General features: G+C 35.6%; 4 protein-coding genes, 1 non-coding gene and 2 pseudogenes across 9 annotated transcripts; 2 read left to right on the top strand and 5 right to left on the bottom strand.

Moving 5' to 3' along the window:
• Positions 1 to 280: 280 nt before the first annotated feature.
• On the bottom strand, positions 281 to 364 carry TRNAY-GUA (transfer RNA tyrosine (anticodon GUA)). Its single transcript is given in 2 exon segments — positions 281 to 316; positions 328 to 364. It is a non-coding gene; the product is annotated as a tRNA-Tyr (tRNA).
• Positions 365 to 491: 127 nt separating this feature from the next.
• LOC104792401 (uncharacterized) lies at positions 492 to 2,730 on the bottom strand. The gene is made up of 5 exons (XM_010518538.3): positions 2,309 to 2,730; positions 1,651 to 1,913; positions 1,362 to 1,573; positions 998 to 1,265; positions 492 to 906 (listed from the first exon to the last, which is right to left on the bottom strand). The coding sequence occupies exons 1-5, from the start codon at positions 2,349 to 2,351 to the stop codon at positions 601 to 603; spliced, it is 1,092 nt and encodes a 363-aa protein (XP_010516840.1). The 5' UTR covers positions 2,352 to 2,730; the 3' UTR covers positions 492 to 600.
• Positions 2,731 to 3,772: 1,042 nt separating this feature from the next.
• LOC109133361 (uncharacterized) lies at positions 3,773 to 4,310 on the top strand. The gene is given in 2 exon segments (XM_087454504.1): positions 3,773 to 4,057; positions 4,060 to 4,310. Coding segments are annotated over 2 exon segments (312 nt in total). The 5' UTR covers positions 3,773 to 3,810; the 3' UTR covers positions 4,125 to 4,310.
• A 684-nt stretch (positions 4,311 to 4,994) lies between these two features.
• Positions 4,995 to 6,027, bottom strand: LOC104792402 (uncharacterized). The gene has a single exon (XM_010518539.3). The coding sequence runs from the start codon at positions 6,025 to 6,027 to the stop codon at positions 5,248 to 5,250; it is 780 nt and encodes a 259-aa protein (XP_010516841.1). The 3' UTR covers positions 4,995 to 5,247.
• Positions 5,441 to 8,473, top strand: LOC104792403 (CAAX prenyl protease 2-like). Of its 2 annotated transcripts, XM_087454503.1 has the most exons (9): positions 5,441 to 6,225; positions 6,344 to 6,673; positions 6,986 to 7,033; positions 7,121 to 7,327; positions 7,498 to 7,609; positions 7,702 to 7,773; positions 7,854 to 7,916; positions 8,008 to 8,085; positions 8,172 to 8,473. In XM_087454503.1, exons 2-9 carry the CDS (start codon positions 6,464 to 6,466, stop codon positions 8,303 to 8,305), a joined length of 924 nt encoding a protein of 307 aa, XP_087310629.1. In that variant the 5' UTR covers positions 5,441 to 6,225; positions 6,344 to 6,463; the 3' UTR covers positions 8,306 to 8,473. The 2 variants fall into 2 exon arrangements, with proteins under 2 accessions (XP_087310629.1, XP_010516842.1); XM_010518540.3 differs by lacking the exon at positions 5,441 to 6,225 and having other exon boundaries at positions 6,247 to 6,673.
• A 1,078-nt stretch (positions 8,474 to 9,551) lies between these two features.
• LOC104699263 (uncharacterized) lies at positions 9,552 to 10,652 on the bottom strand (annotated as a pseudogene).
• Positions 10,653 to 10,877: 225 nt separating this feature from the next.
• Positions 10,878 to 16,317, bottom strand: LOC104792404 (protein LITTLE ZIPPER 4 pseudogene; annotated as a pseudogene). Of its 3 annotated transcripts, XR_769066.3 has the most exons (4): positions 16,049 to 16,317; positions 13,636 to 15,311; positions 13,099 to 13,160; positions 10,878 to 11,214 (listed from the first exon to the last, which is right to left on the bottom strand). The product of XR_769066.3 is annotated as a protein LITTLE ZIPPER 4 pseudogene, transcript variant X3 (transcript). The 3 variants fall into 3 exon arrangements; XR_015559797.1 differs by lacking the exons at positions 10,878 to 11,214; positions 13,099 to 13,160 and having other exon boundaries at positions 14,747 to 15,311; positions 16,049 to 16,178; XR_015559798.1 differs by lacking the exons at positions 10,878 to 11,214; positions 13,099 to 13,160 and having other exon boundaries at positions 14,747 to 15,317; positions 16,049 to 16,161.
• Between the last annotated feature and the right edge of the window lie 4,132 nt (positions 16,318 to 20,449).

Consider the following 20,449-nt stretch of genomic DNA (forward strand, 5'->3'; position numbering starts at 1 on the left):
TCAATACAATTTTATATGAATACAAATATATGTATGTTATTCAAAATGTTAGAATGAAATAGTCAAAATTTTGTAAACACTTCTTTTGTTGTTGTCCTTTAGCTAGTGAAAGTAGACTTGTTCGATTTTGAATAGTAGTAGTACTGTGTTTGGTGTCAGAAAGAAACAAAATCGAGAGAAATTTATTATCCTCTTCTTTGGTAAAAGATATTTTCTTTTTTTAGACTTGACAAAAAAAAATGATTCAGATTATCCATCAAATTAAATATTAAAAAAGAAATCCGACCTGCCGGAATCGAACCAGCGACCTAAAGATTACAGCAACTACTACAGTCTTCCGCTCTACCAACTGAGCTAAGGTCGGATGCTTATTAGTATCTCCGTATTATTATTAATATCGTCTAGACTCCAAACAAACACAAGGTTTTTCATACAGATGCTACCAAAACTCATTCCAGTATCTACCCACAAGGCCACAACATATGTACCAGTAATCAAAAAAATTTGAGAATCTCTCTGATTGGTTCAAAGTATTATAGCAATCATGCCACAAAACCAAATTAGCCTCATCTTTTTGTGAGAGAGAAGGTATATGAGAGTTTAGTTCTTGACTTCATCTTTGCTTAAGAGAGTCTTAACAATGTTATTAACCATACCTGGAGCGAAAGGGAACAAATGCCCAGCTCCAGGAATCTCATGGTATTGGATCCATGGCAGCTTCTGCGCAATGTAACGTTGCAGAGTCACGGGGACAAGCACATCATCATCTCCCTGCCACAAGTGCACTGATCCTTCATTGTTCGGAAACAGATTCTCGAGTTCCATTGGATCGAATTCCCAAGTTCCAAATCCAACAATCATGTCACGGTGCAATGTCTCGTGTGTTCCTTGTTGCCTTATTTGTGCCTAAATAAAGACTTAAATTTGATGAGAATGCAAATAGGTGAAGTAGAAGAAGAAAAAAGTGATGATGAAATTGTTCTACATACATACATACCTCATGTGGCCTTCTTGCAGCACCGAGCTTAAACATGATCTCTTTGTCTGCTTTGGACAGCATACCAAGATTTCGGGCCACAACACTTGATCCAGGGAACCACTCCTGTGAGTTCCACCAATGAGTTAGCCAAGGAGCATAGTGTGCAACACGAACCGCCCATTGGTCATTTCTCGCTTGCTTGTAATAAGCTTCGGTTGATAAGTCTGATGGAAAGTTCTTCCACCAATAGTTCACCACTGGAGCGACAACTGTTACTCCAGCCAACCTAAAGAATCAAACAGAGTTATACACATACACACATCAAAACCATTCCCTTAAATAACTATGTGATCATTAACAATGTTAGTTCTGAAAGTGATACCTGTGAGGAATGTACTTAAGGCATGCCCATGTGGCTTGTCCACCCATCGAGTACCCGATGACATAGAACTTAGAGCCTAGACTCAACTGATCAGCAAGCTCTTCTACGTCCAAAGCCAAGCTTTTGGGAGTACGGTTTGGGTCAGGATCACTCTCTCCATAACCAGGTCTATCAAATGAAACCATATACACACCTAGTCCTTCTTTTATATCCTACAACATCGATATCAAAAGTTAACATCTTAGCAACTAGTGATGTTTTTGGCATGAGAACATTATAAAACAAGTACCGGTGATAGTAGAGCTGCGAAAGCATTATCGTGCCTGCAACTATCAGATCCATGGACAACGACGATTCTATGGGTAGCTTCATCTCTTGGAACTCCTTGCTCTTTGTAAGCTAAATGCCTTCCGTCTCTAAGCTTAATCCTTGGTCCTGTGATGGATGGACCATCAGGAGAGCCACATAGCTTCGATGGAGGAGGCTGGATCGCCTTATAAGTCGAAGCAGCTATACAGACAAAGAACACCAAAAACAACTTCTGAAGAACACCTGTAATTCAGATTCAGACAAACAGAGGTTTTTGTCCTGTCTTTAAAAATGAATCTTCAAGGGCAAGAAACCAAAGCTGTGATGTCTCTTAAGACCAAACTCATCACTCGTAAGCACTTATTAAACTGTTAAAGATTCCTCAAAACAAAAAAAATTAATGTGACTATTGCAACCATTAAATGTGATTTGTCTAAATTTCAATAATCTAATAATCATTTCACTTCACATCAATATGACCACAGTTCTCTACTTCTTGAAACAAAAACAAAAAAATCAAAAATTAAAATACTGGAATCAGAGAAAATTTTCTTGATGGGTTTATCCTTTTTAGGGACAAAAGAAGAAATTTCAAAATCTAATGGTGAATTTAAAATAGAAGATAGAAAAGATCAAACCTGAGGAGGGAGACCTAGGAGGATCTGTCGATCCAGTGGCCATGGCCGAGAGAGAGAGAGATACAGGTAGAAAAAGAGAAGTAGCTGGAATTCTGGAAAGTAAGAGAGAAGAGAGGTTGGTCTAAAAAAGACGCAGGTTAGACTATCTTAAGGGGTTATACTTGCTGCAACTTTTACAAATTTGGTTGTTTCTTGTTTGTTTGTTTGAGTTGTTAAGCCAATGTAGTAGGAGTAAGATGTGAATACCGTTAAGCCACGTAATCTGTTAGATTAAATTACAAAGTTACTAGACCCCGAAAATAGTGAAAAGGGGTTAAGTAAAAAATATGCGAAGTTTATAAAACATAACATAGTCATTGCAAAATAATACGTAAGATAGATATTTTTGGTAGGTGTATATCTGATTAGTGTTAGGTGTACCTTCTCCTCCACATACTGTATAACCTTTTTATAGTAAACAAGAAATCAAAATTTTATCATTTTAGTTTTGGGTTTTTGACAATGATATCGTTGACTTAGTCAACATTTTATCAGGAATTGAGATCGAACCGTTAATTTCATGGCATTCTGATTTAAACAAAAATATTTTAGCCATGTTAGAAATGGACTTTATTTATAAAAAACTTATTTAGCCATGTTAGAAATAGTTTACAAGGGACATTTTAAAATAAGTAAGTGGTTTTGAGTCTAAGTCTATACATTTTCTCAAGTTAATAACCGAAATGATTTATATATTTTATTTATAAAATGTTATTAAACCGGTGATTCCTAGGAGTTGTATAAATTTTTTATATAAATTGAGCTGTTTACGGTTGGTAAAATAGTATCGATGTCAATTTGGTATCTTATGAATTATGTAGAGCAAAGCATAGCATAACAAAGCATAGCATAACAAATGTAGAGCATAGCATATACTTGTATCTCAAAATCACAAGAAAATGAGATCGTATATATATATATTACTAGATTAAGCGGTATTTAATATGTGAGTAGACTCGTTTTGGTGACTAGAAAGTTTGTGGATATGTCTCTATATTGTTGGGTGGACAAAAACAAAAGGTAAAAACTGAGAAGAGAGAACAGTAAAAAAATATCATTCCCTCCTAACAACATACAGTATTAGGAAAAGCTCGATAGAACTAAACAAGTAATGTATCATTTATGGTTGCTCATTTAAAAATACATACAGCGACCGTTGCACCGTGAACATTTATGTAGTATAGTACAACATTTATTACTACATAATTCTCAAGTCAGGAGTCTATAACAACATCTATTCTTCTTTTGGAATTTCCTTTTCTCTTTATATAAAAATAGGTATCGTGAAAGTCCCAAAAATTCCCAACAAAGATAGTTGTAGATTCGTTGAGGACCGTTCTACTGACCCATCTTCTCCTCCCGTTATACACCCTCTATATATACGTAATAACTACAGAATGTAATAACTACAGAATCAAGTATAAACCACAAGATTCCTAAACCGGAAATTAGTCAGAATCAACATGACACATCGTGCTGGTTTGGTAAACTGGGGAACAGAAGCAGAAGAAGAAGAGAAACAAGAACCAAACGAACCTAAAAGCGATGGCGAGGAAGGTAGTGAAGATGATCTGTTCGAGATAGACCTGGAGGCAGTAAATGAGTCTCCACCGTACGATTGGAAGAGATTTCCGGCAAGGACAGGCAGTGTTTTACTGGCCAACTGTCTGTTACCAGCTGCAGACATCTCTAGTGCAGTGCCGGCAACGTCAAAGGTTGGAGTGATTTGGTTTGGTTGTTAGAGGGTTTCTTTTATCTTAAAAAAACTAAGGGTTGAGGGTAAGTACGCTTCACTTAACAATTTACGGTGCTGTCTATACATGGCATGTGTTAAGACGAATGTTTAATGGTTTATCACTAGTTGATCATTTCATATTATAGGATATAATGGAGTAACTAGGTGGTGTATATAATGGCTTCATTTAGCAAAACATTATAAAAGATATAACGAACCGCTTAAAAAGTTTGGTTTCTAGTTGTTCGGGTACTCGAGAACATGAGCATCTCTCAAGTACATCCATCACATTGATATATCTACATGGTTTGTTTTATGTTCAAAAATCAAAAATATTGTGGAGAAACTGGTGGAACACACAAAAGTAGTTAGTTCCCTGGGTCAAGGTATAACTGGCAAAGAAGAGAAAAGGTTCCCAACAGCATTCACGTTAAGCTCTAGCAAGATTGATATACTCAATTTCAAAGCGAATTCCAGCTAAAAGACTGTGCCTTAAGATGGAGACAACTCTTTTTTATGTGGCCAATTCTATCAACAAAAGTAGAGGCAGTTCTAGAAAATGACATTAAAATAGTAAACTGACGCCAAGAGCACATGTCACACTATTTCTCTATTCGTGAACAAACCCAATACCAAGTAACTCCTAGATGCTAATCAGAATTTCATTCGACTGTCTTTAGTTCCAAACTTCCCATCGGTCAAAATCTAAAAACATAATTTACTCCGCCTACTTTAAACTACAGTTTTACGCAAATCCTAACAGTGTCAAACCATTCCTAAAACTTCATACCAGACAAAGCAAAAGGAAGCATATTAAGCTCTTATCAATAAATCAATATGTTCTGCATCGGCTCAGCGCATTCAATCCCGAACAAGCTATGCCAAAAGAATGTCTAAAAGAGAACAAACACATCAATGAAATCGTATAAATTAATTCTTAAGTAAACACCTCGTAGATCAAGTGAAAAGATACACAAACATTGAATCAAATTTCTTCTTAAACATCTTTCTAAATTTATCCCCAAAAAAAAAAAAAGAAAAAGCCTTTACACCTTCGCAGCTATTCCCACCCAATTCATCAACCTCACATCCAAAGATCTTATAGCAATTTTTTTTGCTACTCCCTAATGGCATCAGATTCAAAAAAGCCATAACAGAAGGACACTCAGAATATAACAAGAAGAGAGAATAAAGTATAGATCAAGAAACAAGCGTACGCGATCAAGCCACGATGCTCTTCACCACCATCAGCGAGTGATACAACCAAAGTAGAACAAGCCCTAGTTGACCACAAAACGAACACCCCCGCAAGCACGTACTTAACCGGCCCAGCTCCCTGCGGAACGAACAATGACACCGCAGATAAAACCACCACCGGAAGCAAACAGTATCCAACCAAGCTCGTACACGTATGGAGATTAAGGTTCCCGTTTCGACCAGCAAGCATGTTGAATACGACGTATAAGAAGATTGACGAGACGACGATCCATCCAAGTATAACACCGAACTGGATCTTACCAGCTAACAACTGAAACAAGCAAAGCGCGAGGTATAGAAAGATTGGACCAGATAGATCTGAATCCTTATGAACAGTTTGATTAATCCTAAAAGGATTTAGAATCGATCTAGTCTTCTTCCAGATTTGATCTGGATGTATACCGAGCTCGTCAAGCAGAGGCTCCTCGTCTTCAAACGATGGCGAACCACCACCACCGCCGAAAGACGATGATGAAGCGATTGTGCCGCCGAATGGTCCGGCATGTGTAGCGGATGAAGCGGCCGCGGATCCCATGTTGAACGACAAGAAAGGGATCTGGGAAGAAGATGAAGGAGGCGGCTGTTGAAACGGAATCGCTGAGAATCTTCGTTGCTGGACATTAGCACCGCCTGAAGATCCGCCGGTCGGAGGGAAAACTACTGGTGGAACTGCGAAATCCTTCGTCATCTTCTTCCAAAATTAGTAACGAGATTCGAATTTAGGGTTTCACGATTTGGATCAATTGCGAGAAAAAGTTCCTTTTTTCTTGATAGTGAAGCGGTACAGGTACAAGAAGACAGCTTTTAGAAGAAGGCGCGTGAGGGTAGTTTCGTCAGTCTACATAGTTTTATGACGAGATATAACCACTAGTCTTCTTCGGAATTGGTTTGTTGACGTATATGTCTTCTGTGATATTACCATTGTATCCTCTTTTATTAAAAAATAATTTTTGAAGGGCCCAATGGGTTTCATCGGCCCAGTAAACTATTCGATAACGTGGCAGGGTGTAATTCGTTGAAGACCGCCGGGCTTAAGATTCAACCAGCGGTGACTTCGACTAGACCGGTGACTTTTTTTTGCCGGGGCTTCCTCCGCGAGCGAGCTCCTTCGTTCCCAATTGATTATGGCCGTCGATGGGGAGAGTGTCTCGATGCCAATGGCGGTGTCTGCTTGCGTCGCTATGGCGTTATTCTATGTTTTGATTCTTTATGCTCCCACCGTGATTCTCCGTCTCCCGTCTGCTTCTTCTTACTTAGAATTTATGGTTCGGAGATTTATTTGCGCGGCTGTTTCTACTGTAGCGTCTCTCGTCTTCACAGCTTTTGTACTCCCGGTAAGCTTCTCTCTCTGGAAGTCCCAATTCACGATTTGAAGTTGAACTCTCCGTTGAATCTGTAATCGAACTAAGTCAAATCTAAACGAAAGCTAGTTACATAGTATTAATAAGTTTCAAGATAGCCGCAGTGTCTGTGTACTCGATGAAGAAAAATGATTACTATATGCATTTGGTTGATGTATGTGTTAATGGTTCACATGGTTCTTGTTAAAAGATTCATGACTATGATATGTGTTTGTGGTACAATGCAAAACTAGATACAAGACTCGCTGAAACTTGTCTTTTTTTTGTTTGCTCGAGTAATGTTAGATAAAAAGCTGGGAGGCATCTGTTTATGGCGTAAGGACTGATCATCTGGTAAGTAATTTCTTTGTCTCACTGTGTTTAGTCGTTTGCTTGTTACATTTTCCATCTTAAAATGTTTTGTTTTGTGATATGAAACAGTGGCAAGGAGTAGTGTATCCTCTTCTGTTAACCTCTCTCATTTATGCGGGATCTTTGGTCTCGAAATTGTTATTGCTCCTGGAATCATGGAAGGAGACTGGTGGAGGGTGTAGCTCCATTAATAACATCAAAAGCTTTGTCCAAACAATCCCTGCTTTGATAGTGACAGGTGCTTCTAATGTTTCTGTTTGGCGCAATTTTATCGTGGTAATCATCTGTTGGCCATATCTTTTACCTTAACTGTCAATTCTGTACTGAAAGTCTGAAACTCCATAAGACATGAATTTACTAATTAGCTTAACTGTCAATGTCATATGCATAAGACGAAATCGAAAAACTTATGGTCTGTTAGATTTGGCATTTCTTGTGATTTGCAGGCACCAGTAACCGAGGAACTTGTTTTCCGAGCTTGTATGATACCTTTGCTTCTGTGTGCTGGATTTAAGATTTATAGCGCCATCTTTCTCTGCCCAATTCTCTTTAGCTTGGGTTTGTTTCGTTGTCTCTCTATGAATGACAGTTTACAACTCCAGTGAGATGAAAATTGGTGGATTTGTCTGACTTTTGTATGTTCTGTGCAGCCCACTTGAACCATTTTAGAGAGATGTACATCAGGCATAACCGCAGCTATCTCAGGGCTTCACTGATTGTTGGTATGTACCACTCTAATCTTTGAATCATAATAATAGTTTGCTAGTTATAAAGTCCTGAGCTTCACTTGTCCGTTGACCAGGTCTTCAGCTTGGTTACACAGTCATTTTTGGTGCATATGCATCTTTCCTCTTCATCAGAACCGGTACATTTCTCGCATTATATTAGTTACATGTAAAGCCCTTCTAATATTTGGCCTTGATGATGATGTCTCCTGCATTGCGTAATATTGACAGGACATCTCGTTGCTCCTTTATTTGCTCATATATTCTGCAACTACATGGGATTGCCTGTGCTATACGCACGAGGGAAAGGTAAGACATAATTTCAAGGTTGTTTGTTTAACAAATGCAGATACAGAAGAATAAAGCTATAAAGATAGTCATTGTTCTTCTCTCAGGTTTGGTGAGTGTGGCGTTCTTAGGCGGTGTGGTTGGGTTCGTCTCACTTCTCTTTCCTTTAACAAGGCCTCTCATGTACAATGACAGAACCGTCGATTGCCCATGTTGGTTTGGCTATTGTTTGTGGAATTGAACACATCCTCCGAGTTTACGTTTTCAAATTTCCACTTGGACACACACAGTATTTAAATTATGGTCTTTTACTGCAAGCTAATGTTCTTGATAGCTTATGTAGTTTTACTTTTGTAAATATTGACTTCTGTAATTAGACAAAAAAACAATCGAGTTAGTGTCTCCAAAATCAATGTGGCTAATTGTCCCATTTTTTTCGGTAATAATCCTAAAGATAGGAGGAAGGATGGTCTAGTAAGATGTACATCACAAAGTCTTACATAAGGCCAAGGGTCCTAAGTCCTAACCTATATTGTCCACTGTCAGTATGCCAAAATTCATTTATTTAATTTTTTTAAATAGAGAAACAAATGATTAGAAATTGAACAGAGGTCCATAATCTTACATCAGAGAGATTCAGAAGATGATGTCTTGCATGATCCTTCCAAAGAGATTTTTGATGGGTAATCATCAAACGGAATAATTTTCTGGAGATTATTTTTTCAAAGTTGACTTTCAAAGTCTGAGTTTACCATGATGATATTCACTTAGATGTTACGAAAATTATGTTTCTAGATTCGTAGGTGTCTCTGTAATTTTCTCACCAGCACTTGAGTGAGTTCTATGCCACATTCCTACGAAATTTGAAGCTGGTTTGGATTTATAGGTCAAGAAATTGATGTGTACTCCAATATTTGTTCGTGTGAACCTAACATGGTGATCTAAGACTATCCTCATTAATGTGATCCTTAGTTGTTTCTTAAGTCAATTTTTAATAATAAAAAGGGAAGAATAAACTTTGTTAAGAGAGAAGGAAAATTTTGTTGATTATTAGTAGAACCAATTTAAGGTGTTTTTTACTATTTAAATAATAAATACTAACTTAAAATATTAAAATTATTTTATTAAACATAGAAACATATTTAAATAATAAAAACATAAAATAAAATACAACATTTAAAATTAAAATACAAAACATTAAAAAATAAAACCATAACACACAACATGAAATAAAATATAGAAACATATTTAATCTCCAAATTTAGTCCATAAATGTTCAACTAAATCATGCTTCAATTGGTCATGCACTTCTCTATCACGAATTATTATTTGACCATTCAGCACATTGATGATATTTGAAGCCATATCGATAGAATATGAAAGATCTACATCATCTCCTTGTGGGAAATCAGAAACGTTAGCTTGAGTGTATTCATCTCGTTCATTTTCAACAATCATATTGTGGAGTATGATACAAGCCCTCATAATCAATCCGACTTTATCTTTATCCCATAAAAGACATGGATTTTTAATTACGGCGAATCTAGCTTGTAGGACACCGAAGGCACGCTCAACATCTTTTCGGGCACCTTCTTGGCGTTCAGCAAATAAAGATGCTTTCGGACTCTGTGGTAGTGGTATGGATTGAATAAAAGTTGCCCAGTTCGGATAAATACCGTCTGTCAGATAGTAAGTCAAATTGTACTCTCTGCCGTTAACGTAGTAGGTAACTTGTGGAGCTTGACCATAAAGTATATCATCAAAAACGGGAGATCGATCAAGAACATTAAGATAGTTAAAAGTACCTGGAGATCCAAAAAAACGTGCCATATCCAGAGATCATATGACGCGACCGCCTCTAAAACAATTGTTGGTTTTCCGGATCCTCGTGTATACATGCCTTTCCAAGCTGTGGGGGAATTCTTCCAAACCCAATGCATACAGTCGATGCTTCCAACCATCCCGGGAAATCCACGTTCTTCTGCAACATAGAGTAATCTTTGAAGATCTTCTGGTGTGGGTCTTCTTAGGTATTCATCGCCAAAGAAATTGATAATTCCAGTGACAAAATGTTGCAAACGTAAACAAGAAGTCGTTTCACCAAGTCGGACATATTCGTCCACCGTATCACACCCGCCACCATATGCCAATAGCCTAATTGCTGCAGTACATTTTTGGATCGGGGATAGGCCAAGCCTTCCGGTGGCATCTTTTCTTTGTCGGAAATAAGGATCTTCTGCAGTAAGACGGTCGACAATACGCAAGAATAATGGCATGTTCATTCTAAAATGTTGTTGGAATATATGGGGAGGGTATGTCGGAGATTCACTGAAATAATCATTCCACAAACGGTTGTGGCCTTTCTTCCCGATTTCTTTCAATGAAATCACGTTTTTTTTTTCTCATACGCTTCTCATTAAGATCATGGTTATCAAACATTTCAGCAAAATGGGACTCAAAATTTGGATCATCATCCCTTGCAAAATTAAAATGGGAATGAGAAGAAGAACCCATTGAAAATAAATATAGAAAAAGGAAAAAATCTATTTGATGTCAAGAGAAGAGAATTTTGAGAAGAGAATTTTGAATGACTTGAAGAGATGTGATATATGGTGAATGAGTTTAAGAGATGTGCTATATATAGAAGAGAATGTGTATCTTGTGATTCTTTTGTTAAATTTCCCGTGAGACTTTGTTGTGTTTATATATGTTGTATTTTTGTGTTACTTATTTGTTTTCATATATCTTGTGATCCTTGTTGTATATCTTGTGATCCTTGTTGTATTCTTGTGGAGGAAAAAACCAAACTCATGTGATATGTGAACATGTGAACACAAATAGTTCTTGAACAAAAGCGCATCACATAGTCAGAAAAAAATCATTATAGCCGATGCAACCTTGCTATATTTTCATAGTGATATAGTTTTATATGTGAACATGTGAACACAAATAGTTCTTGAACAAAAAATCATTATAGCCGATGCAATCTGTTCTTCGTCCTCAACTCAGCAACAAGCTTCTCTAGCTTGTTGATCTTGTGATTCGGTTTCATAGTGAGTAAGAGTATCTACCTTTGATGCAACCTTGCTATAGTTTGTTTCAGAAGCTCTCATCTCCTCCATCACCGCAACCTTGCTATAGTTCCTGAACCTGATAACCATTACAATTAACAAGTTAACAAAAGCATCAGACAATTAACAAGTTAACAAAAGCATCAGAAATTTTAAAAGAAAGAAGTACACAGAAGTAGATAAACACATCAACTTATAAGTAGACATTACATAAATCTGAGTAGTACTCAGTAGAACAATACATAACATGACCGGAAATAAAGGGTTCAAACAGGACTCAACAGACTCAAAAGACAATGACCTAAAAGTAGAACAATACATAACATGACCGGAAATAAAGGACAGCTTCTCAATGTTTATGTCCTAAAACTAATCATCCACTAAGTCAAGCAGCTTCTCTTTATAGCTTCTTCTTTCTGAGTAAGAGGTCCCTTTTTGGCCAGCAAACTGTCAAGAATTTGCATTTTTGACAATATCTCTTTCAGAAGCAAGTCTTCCTTTTTAATTTCCCACATGCTTTGGTACTCCTTCAAAGCCTTCCCTTCCTTCGCTTCTGCATGCATCTTCCTCTGTTTGGCCTTACTAGCGTCTCTACCAGGAGGCCTTTTGTTGGTTGGCTCATCTATGTTACCGCAGGTCTGAGAAGCTGAAGATTGTGCAGGATCATCAAAGAGTCTTCTCTTGTTGCTCACTTCAGGGGCTTTACCATTAAGTAACTCACAGCATTTCTGGTCATAGCGTAACTCTAACCAACAATGCTCAAGAATGAATTTTTTTCTGGTAAATGTTGTAGTACATCTCATAAGCTAGCTTCATTATATCATCCTCATTCTGCCCACTAGCTTTAGCCCTCACAGCAGCAGCATATGTTCCACAAAACTTGCCGACCATATCACCAATCTTAGCCCATCTCTGTTTACACTGAATTGGCCTTATCTTCTCATTGTCATCAGAAAATCCCCTTTTCCAGAAGGTTCCACCCTTCTGATCATTACCTACCACATCATCCTTGCTCTTGTTTAACCAGCCGCTTATGAGAATCTGGTCATCAGAAGGTGTCCATTTCCTTCTTCCCCTACGACTTGCAGGTGTGTCTTCACTTTCGGAAGGCGCGGAACTGACTTGGGAACTAAAGAGAGGAACTTGGGACGACAGAACAGGTATAGTTGGATAGAGGGAATCAAAAGAAATGCTTTCTGAAAAATAATCAACAACCCTTTTCCAGAAGGTTTCACCCTTCTGATCATTACCTACCACAACATCCTTGCTCTTGTTTGACCAGCTGCTTATGAGAATCTGGTCATCAGAAGGTGTTTATTTCTTTTTTCCCCTATGACTTGCAGGTGTGTCTTCACTTTCGGAAGGCGCGGAACTGACTTGGGAACTAAAGAGAGGAACTTGGGACGACAGAACAGGTATAGTTGGATAGAGGGAATCAAAAGAAATGGTTTGAGGATAGCCACCCCCTGCTGACTATTCATAAGTCCCATAAAATTTGTGGACTGATTTAGACCATGGTCAGACTCCATAATAGTAAATGGAATTTGGAGAGATATAGAAAGAAAAGAAGAAGGGTTTTTGGTTAGAAGATATGGTGAAGTATTTTGGCCAGTTTATAAGGTGAAATATTTTGGCCAGTTTTAAACTTTAATTGAAGTTACATTTAATTTTCAACACCAAACACACAATGAATACACAACCTAGTCACATCCATTAATGAGAGAACAACCACCAATTAAGAATAATGACAACCTAGTCACAAAGAAGTACACCATAGGAGCCCAAATAAATAGCCATACTATAACTCACTACCTCAAAATAGATACTACCAAACAAACAAAGCAATCAATTTGTTTCTATCCGAACAACTACATTTATCACACACCAATTCCAAATCAATATTACTCTTTACCTATCTACCCAATTTAACATTCAAAACATAAGTAGTTATGAGTAGATTTACCTCTTTGGGTTGGTTGAATGGTTGGTTCGTTTTCTCCTTAACTGTGACTTGCTTGAACTCAACTAAAAGAAACAAGTCGGGTGTTAGTAATGAAACTAACACCAAACACACAATGAATGAATACAAGTACATGAGTCTTAATACCAACTGTGTAAAGACATCCATTAAAGACACAACAACCAACAACCAATTACTGAAAAAGAAGATAAGTACCAATTCAATCTGAGACACAAGCAAGACACAATTCAATCTGAGACACAAGCAAGACACAATTCAATCCGAAACACAAGCAAGATTTACTGAGAAATGAAAGGACTCTATATTTACCTCTTATGTGTTGTTCCTTGTTCTTTTACAAACTATAATCTCAATATGAAAGAACAATATCAGAATCAAACCACATAAAATAAGGCTCTAAAAACAAATTCATATACATATCCCAAACTCATAAACTATAACTCATAAAGCACTCTGACTATTCCAGAGATTAACTCATAAGACTCATAAAACAAACACAAAATCTCAGAATCAACCAACCTTCTCACCAATCCAGAGTTCAACACTCCGACTAATCGATCGATCTACACCGGAATCTCCTTGCGTCTGCTTCAGCGGAAACTCAAAACCAAATCGACGGCGAAACCATTGAGAATCAGATGTGGAAATCAATTGGAAGAGAAAGAAACAAATCGCCGTTTCTGTCGCAGAGAAAGAGATAGAAGAGAGAACTCACAAATTAAAGAAGAAGACCAAAAAAAATTTACCCCTAAAACCAATAATATTGTGCCACTTGTCACCGAAGAAACGTTTCTCATTGTCCTAATATTAGAAACGTTTCCTTCCTTTCTTTCTTTCTCTTTCATTTTTAATTAATTTCTGTAAATTACCTTAGAAACAACTAGGATGACCAACGAGGACAGTCGAACGATATAAAAGTGATCCTTCAGACAGGCATATCGGTACTCCCTATATTGTAAGTGATTCACTAGTTTTATATATTTGGATAATTTAAAAAAGTTGAAGACTAAATACTATTATGAACATTTTAATATCAGATGATCAATACTATATTACGAACATTCGTAAACCAAAATGTTTAAAAAGGAGGTAATAATTAACATTTTAATATGCACATGATCTAATAAATACAGTCAATAGGACACAACTTTGATCACGTGATTTAAAATTGGTACTTTGGTAGTAACTAGCAAGTACTTATGTTCTTCTAAACACACTTTTCTCCTATCTTCTGATATCCCTTATGGACCTTATCACTATTTTATAGTTTATCCTTATATAATTTTTGGTATTTAAAAGAAAACAAACTGCTTTACAATTTATATATTACTTTAAAAATTTTGGTCGAGGACCTTGAGGTTATAGAACTCCTAACTAACATAACTGTGACAGAAAGAAACTACAACCAATGTCACATTTTATTGCTACCCTTAACAATTTGTTATTTCAAGACCATGTAATTTATTAAAAGAAAATAAAGGAAAATGTAAAACCCAATAACAAAAGGGATAATAATAAAAATGTAAAGAGATACTGGTTGTTTAAGTTAAGAGAAGAGCAGAAGAAGGGACAATGTAGTCCCAGAATCCACCATGTCCTAAACAACCAAACCCCACATGAAAAGGCAAAATAGAAAAATCTAACTAACATATAAATGGAAACAAAAGTAAAATATCCCTGAGAGAAGAACTGAAGAAGAATAGGTCAGAGAGAGTACACAACGCTTCTGTCCTTTTTCTAGTAAATCAGGAAGAAAGAAGAACCCACCAAATATAAATTTTTAAAAACTACTCGATAATTAATAATAATAATAATAATAATACCACTAACCAAACTATTCTTAACTATTTTTTTTTCTTACATTACTACACCAATAGAAGAAAAGAAAATGGATGATATAGGGTTCTTCTAGTTAACCAAATCCAAATCTTGTCCTAAAGAGTTTTTGTTGTTGTTGTTGTTGTTCCATGATCAGGATTAATGTCCAGAAGCAGAGCTTGATGATGAAGAGAGATTGTTGTTGTTGTTTCCTTGGTTTGATGATCCATTTGAGAGCTTCTGTTTGAGTTCGAAGAGGAGTTGTTGATTCTCTTGATTCAGAATCTGAGCTTTCTTCCTCAACCTCTCGTTCTCCTTTATTATATAACAGTTTTGCAAGTAGAGCTTCGAGTTTAGCCTCTCCATCTCGACAAGTTCTGTTTCTTAAAAAAAAAAAAAAAGAAGAATGTGAAATTATGTTACAAAAGAAAAAAAAAAAGAATAAGAAGAGGGATTTATTAAAGATTTCGTGTTATGATTATAGATAGTTGCAGTTAAATCATTGCAGCACCACATGGGTTGTGCAGCTTCACACGTTTAATAAGGGAATTACACTAAGCAAAAATCATGACCGCATTTATTTCGTTTTCTACCAAAAATGTCAAAAAAAAAAAAAAAAATCTTTAAAGAAGAATCAATGATCAAACAGAGGAACAATCATGCTCTTTTTGGTTGCGAGGATAAAAGAGAAATAAAGAAGAAGATAAAGCCACGACAACAATGAGAACAAAAATAAAGTAATGATGATGCAGTAAGCATAATGATGAAATTTCAAAAAAAAAAAAACCAAAACAGAGCCGGTACAAGCAAAAAAAACAGAACAGGGGTTTTTTATCGTAAAATAAAAATGAGAAGAAAAGAAGAAGAAGAAGAAGAAGAAGAAGAAGAGAGTTTTTGAAAAAGAAAAACAAATAGAGTTTATTTACTTGGTTGCCTTTGTCTGAAAGAAAAGGATATAAAAGCTTTAAGATTTTCCAACAATTTAAAGTTTGTTATTAAAGGAAAAAAAAAAATAGTTGGGTTGTTGTTATGGTAAATGATAATCACGTTGCTTGTACGTGAGGGGAGACGACCATATGTTGAGTGAGTGAGTGAGAGAGAAAGAGAGATTTACCTTTAGGGGAAGAAGAGACTTAACTAGAATCGAAATGAAGTGGGTTTATGTTGTTGTAAGGGAGAGAGAGAGATTGTATGAAATGTATGGAAGGTAGAGGGACAAAGAGAACAAAATGAAGATAGTGTCTCTTATATAGAACCCCCAAAAGCTAGAGAGAGAGGAGAGTGAAGGGGGACATGCTTCTCTCTCCTGACACAACAATCATGCTTTGTGTTGTGTTTATGCTTAGATGGCGGCCGATTTCGCAGCTCTATATTTTTCTTTTCTTTTTTTTTGTCTTTTTTTCTTAAATAATGATAATGATTTGTGAGGGAAAGAAAAAAAAAAGATTTGTGTTGCGTCATGTGAATGATGATGATCGGAGAAGAGTGATAAAGAAAAAAAAAACTTGAGGAGCGTTTGGTTTTGGTGTATGAGATGTGCTGTTCTTTCTCTTTTCACCATGTACATTCCCGACCCGCCAAGTGATGTAATATCGTTTTGATATCATAGACCAAATAATTCTATAAATGTCATTTCAATATCAAAATGATAGAAGTGAATCCTACAACTCCAAATTTATAACCAATGGTTGAATAGATTCACCTTTGGATCAAGATACCAAAGTTCGAGTTTTCGTACTAATCCACAAATGCGTGTTTGTAGTAGGAAAAAAAAACACTAACCAAGATGACATCTGCACGAAAATGGAAGTCATAATGTTGGTGGTAAAAAGATTAAACTAAAGAAACAGTTCTTACTACTTACTATAGTCTATAGGGTACCCTAAAAACCAAATTAAATACGTAGACCGGCTTGGGCTGATAGTGTTAGATAGGAGGGGGGTAATTTTGTAGTAAGGAAAGGGTAAAGATGTAATTATAGAAGAGGGTGAAACGAGTTATTGAGTGAAAATGATGATGATGATGAAGGGGAGGGCTATATAGGCCGTCGTCCCCCAAAGATTCGCAATCATGGTTTGGGATTGGTTCGAACCATATCATAATCATTCATTATTCAATTTAGACCATTTTCATTGCTCTCTTTACTACTTTCATATCCCGGTTTGGTCTATATTGGTTTAGTCAACACTACTCATCATCAGCCATAATAACACATCTTAGAAGGTGAGTTCGTGTTCGATTTTTCTTCATGACCCTTTCATCATCCCTTCATTTAGATAAAGATCGAAATAATTAAAAAGAGAGAAATTATGAATGAGGAAAGTTTTGGGACCCCAAGAAAAAAAAAAAAAAAAACTCTCTCCATGGGTTATGAGTGTGCCACAGCGTGAAGCATCATAGTTTACAAGGTGGATTGTTTCTGTTTTATGGTCAAATCTTCATCATGTAGCTTCATTAACCATATATCGTCCCTCGTGGACCTCGTTTGGTTACATAATCATACGAATTATTGCACTTTCACGTTTATAATTACTTTCTCTTTATCAAAATCTTGTGATTTGTTTTTGGCGTTTATTATTTTAATTCACGGAATGAGTCGTATTGTAATATATAGTGCCTGTTTTGTGAACGGTAAATTGTGTTTTCCGTTTTTGCCTTTTGTGCTAAGCATTCAATGACTTTAAAATTCAAAACATAAGTTCGAACTCATAATTATTATGTGTGTCTTGAAATGGCAAATAAATTAAAAAATGGAAGCAAGAAAATAAATAAATAGTGGTTGCACTACTTGCTTACATCAAAGGCAATGATAATTAATAAGTAGGGAGGTGTGTGTGTGTGTGAGTCATGAGTCATCTCATCCACCTTATTATCTGTTAGGGGAATTAGAAATGACATTTTTGCCCCCATATGGTTTGGTACTTTGGTTCTTCTCTTCATCTTTTTGCATCTCTCCGTTTCTTGCGGATGTGAATAATTATGATTAGCCTTAAAAACTATCTTTTGTCCTTTAAAAATGTTTCTTCAATTTCCTTTCTCTTTTACAAGTCATCTTTAACAGTTCCGATGATTGTAATGTGACATAAAAAAGGTTGGTATTAATGCTTTACCAAAAATTGTAAAAAATATTCAACAATCACTTATGTTTTGATAAATAGTTGTGTAAAAACAAGTACTCTTATATCTATCTATTAAATAGTTATGCTACATTAATTTGTTGTATGTGTAGGACATCAAAATGTATGGTCTTGTATGTTAAATCGTGTGAGTATGAAACTATTTCCCACTTTTAATCATTGTAATTTGTCATCATTTCGTCCCTTTAGAACTTTATTTCTTTTTATGTTTTGGGTCTCCATAAGGTAAAGTGCGTCCATTTGCATTGCATGGAAACATTATCATAACATCTTCTATTTTCAAAAAACATACAACGAATATTTAATAAAGATTTTGTGGGGTGGAGCACTAATGATATACATAGGTCTGAAGTATATTAATTAAGAGATAGAGTGGGCTCTTTAGCCACTTTTTGCAGGTGACAAATACATAGCACACAAATGAATATATAATACAAATTAATGATGAGAATTCGTTTATACACTTTCAGTTTATATATGTGATACTTACAAAAATTATTTCAGTTTTTAATTTCATATATACACTTTCTATTGATTCATTTTTTTCTGCATATTTGTCCATAGACGGTTTGAAAATTTTCTTAAATCAGAGCAAAATCATGCATGTTTTTTTTGAATGGTGTTTTGTAACTTGCCATGCAAAATTTAGAAAAATATATCAATATGGTGGAATATAAGTTTTTTTTCGTTTAGTATATAGTACTCTAGAGTTTTGTTCTGCTCCTGTTAGTATACTACTAATACTTCTGAAGGCCTAAATTATTAACATCAATTAAAACTCAAACACGGGACAAGGTGTACTCAATTTTCTTAAACAAATCTTCAACCAAACAAGCTACCTAAGTTTTAAAATTAATTATATAAAAACAAAATAAAAATTTATCCTTAGAATTTATAATTCAAGCATTGCGCTTTCTCCCTGCATTTTGGGGTTCCACTTTGTTTTGTTTTGTCTACACATTTTTATGGTTACTGATATTTAATTTCACAAAAGGCAAAAAAAGGTTATATAAAATGAGTTAATACATAAGAAAAGGAAGAATATAAAGAGAAAGCATCGTGTTAGCTTTGCTCTCTGGGTGTTACACTATATATCGTGCAAAATTGTATCTTTATGCACATGCGCTACTTTATATTAGTATATATATATATATATATATAAACCATTAGGTGTAACAACTAACAAATCCATCTTTGTTTCCATGTTATGTGGATTCATGGATTTGTCCCACAATGAATATTCTTTTCAATATAAGTTCGTTTAGTGCACATCTATTTGTAAACGTAAGTTATCAAAGGGACGAATCATATATAAGAGGTACGGAAAGGGCATAGAAAATATGGCATAAGCATATATAACATGATGGGGATGCTACGTACGTAACGTACATATAAGTTAAGAGTGTTTTCAGTGTTTTGTTATTACTATTTTTTCAGTGTTTTATCTCACTAAAATGTGAGAAAATGTTTATTGGATTTGACTTCAGGATCAATTTGGATGAATCAGCCTCTCCCTTAAAATGATCACCAAATTATATTTATAAGAGGACACTATTTTTTAATGCGGATACTAGATATATGATAAATTGAATCAACAGATGATATTAAATTGGCTTACCTAGTAGGTTTCTTCATGAACTCACGCGTGTGATGCATCACCGGCTGTCATATGTGCAAAGTGCATTTGTTTCTGCTACGGTCAGTAGATGATTTCATGGGAAACGCAAGTGATCATACGTTAAGAAACTATAATTAACATATGGTGAACACAAAAATGGTTAACGACATATATATACAAGAGGTGATTGATGTTAGAGTTGAACCCATGCGGGAGTGTCGAACACTATAAGTGGTCACACCGTTAAAGTAAAGATTTATCTTTTTTTCTTCTTTTTTTGCACTCGTTAAAGTGTAAAGATCTTGTTGCTTAAATTTTTACGTGCATGATATATATACATTAAAAAGTGCATGAAAATTAGTAGGGAATGCATAAATTAAAATAATTGATTTAACCAATTTTTATCATCAATAATGTGCATCTGGTTTTGTAAGAGTTGCTTATAAAACTAACTCGAAACGTTATATAGATCAAGAAACAAATTAAATATTGTAATACTTTGCATATATGTAGAGGTGTCATGCAAGTGCATGGTCTAGCTCAACTTCAAAGACCTTTTTCGGCTAGGTCTGGCTTAGTGTTTGAGCCAATGAGAAGGTAAAATTCATGGAGAAAAGAGAAGGTCTGACCAAAGCTGAAAACATTTTAATCCAGTTCTTATGATAGAACCTTCAACATCTTGTAAATTGGGTCGTAAGTATAGAGTATAAGTGAGTTGAGTAATAAATGAAAAACATAAGAGAAGGGAGACAAAACGGGT

The sequence above is a fragment of the Camelina sativa genome, chromosome 6 (assembly GCF_030686135.1).
Source record: "Camelina sativa cultivar CO46 ecotype springtype chromosome 6, ASM3068613v1".
Lineage (NCBI taxonomy): Eukaryota > Viridiplantae > Streptophyta > Magnoliopsida > Brassicales > Brassicaceae > Camelina > Camelina sativa.

What these genes read in the sequence shown, in the direction of transcription:
- LOC104792401 (XM_010518538.3), bottom strand. Translation starts at nt 2,351, where the DNA reads ATGGCCACTGGATCGACAGATCCTCCTAGGTCTCCCTCCTCAG. An exon ending in TCCTAGGTCTCCCTCCTCAG is followed by an intron (nt 1,914 to 2,308) that starts GTTTGATCTTTT and finishes TCTGAATTACAG; the next exon opens with GTGTTCTTCAGAAGTTGTTT. An exon ending in CTGCAAGAAGGCCACATGAG is followed by an intron (nt 907 to 997) that starts GTATGTATGTAT and finishes GTCTTTATTTAG; the next exon opens with GCACAAATAAGGCAACAAGG.
- LOC104792402 (XM_010518539.3), bottom strand. Translation starts at nt 6,027, where the DNA reads ATGACGAAGGATTTCGCAGTTCCACCAGTAGTTTTCCCTCCGACCGGC.
- LOC104792403 (XM_087454503.1), top strand. Translation starts at nt 6,464, where the DNA reads ATGGCCGTCGATGGGGAGAGTGTCTCGATGCCAATGGCGGTGTCTGCT. An exon ending in GCGTAAGGACTGATCATCTG is followed by an intron (nt 7,034 to 7,120) that starts GTAAGTAATTTC and finishes GATATGAAACAG; the next exon opens with TGGCAAGGAGTAGTGTATCC. An exon ending in TTTGGCGCAATTTTATCGTG is followed by an intron (nt 7,328 to 7,497) that starts GTAATCATCTGT and finishes TGTGATTTGCAG; the next exon opens with GCACCAGTAACCGAGGAACT.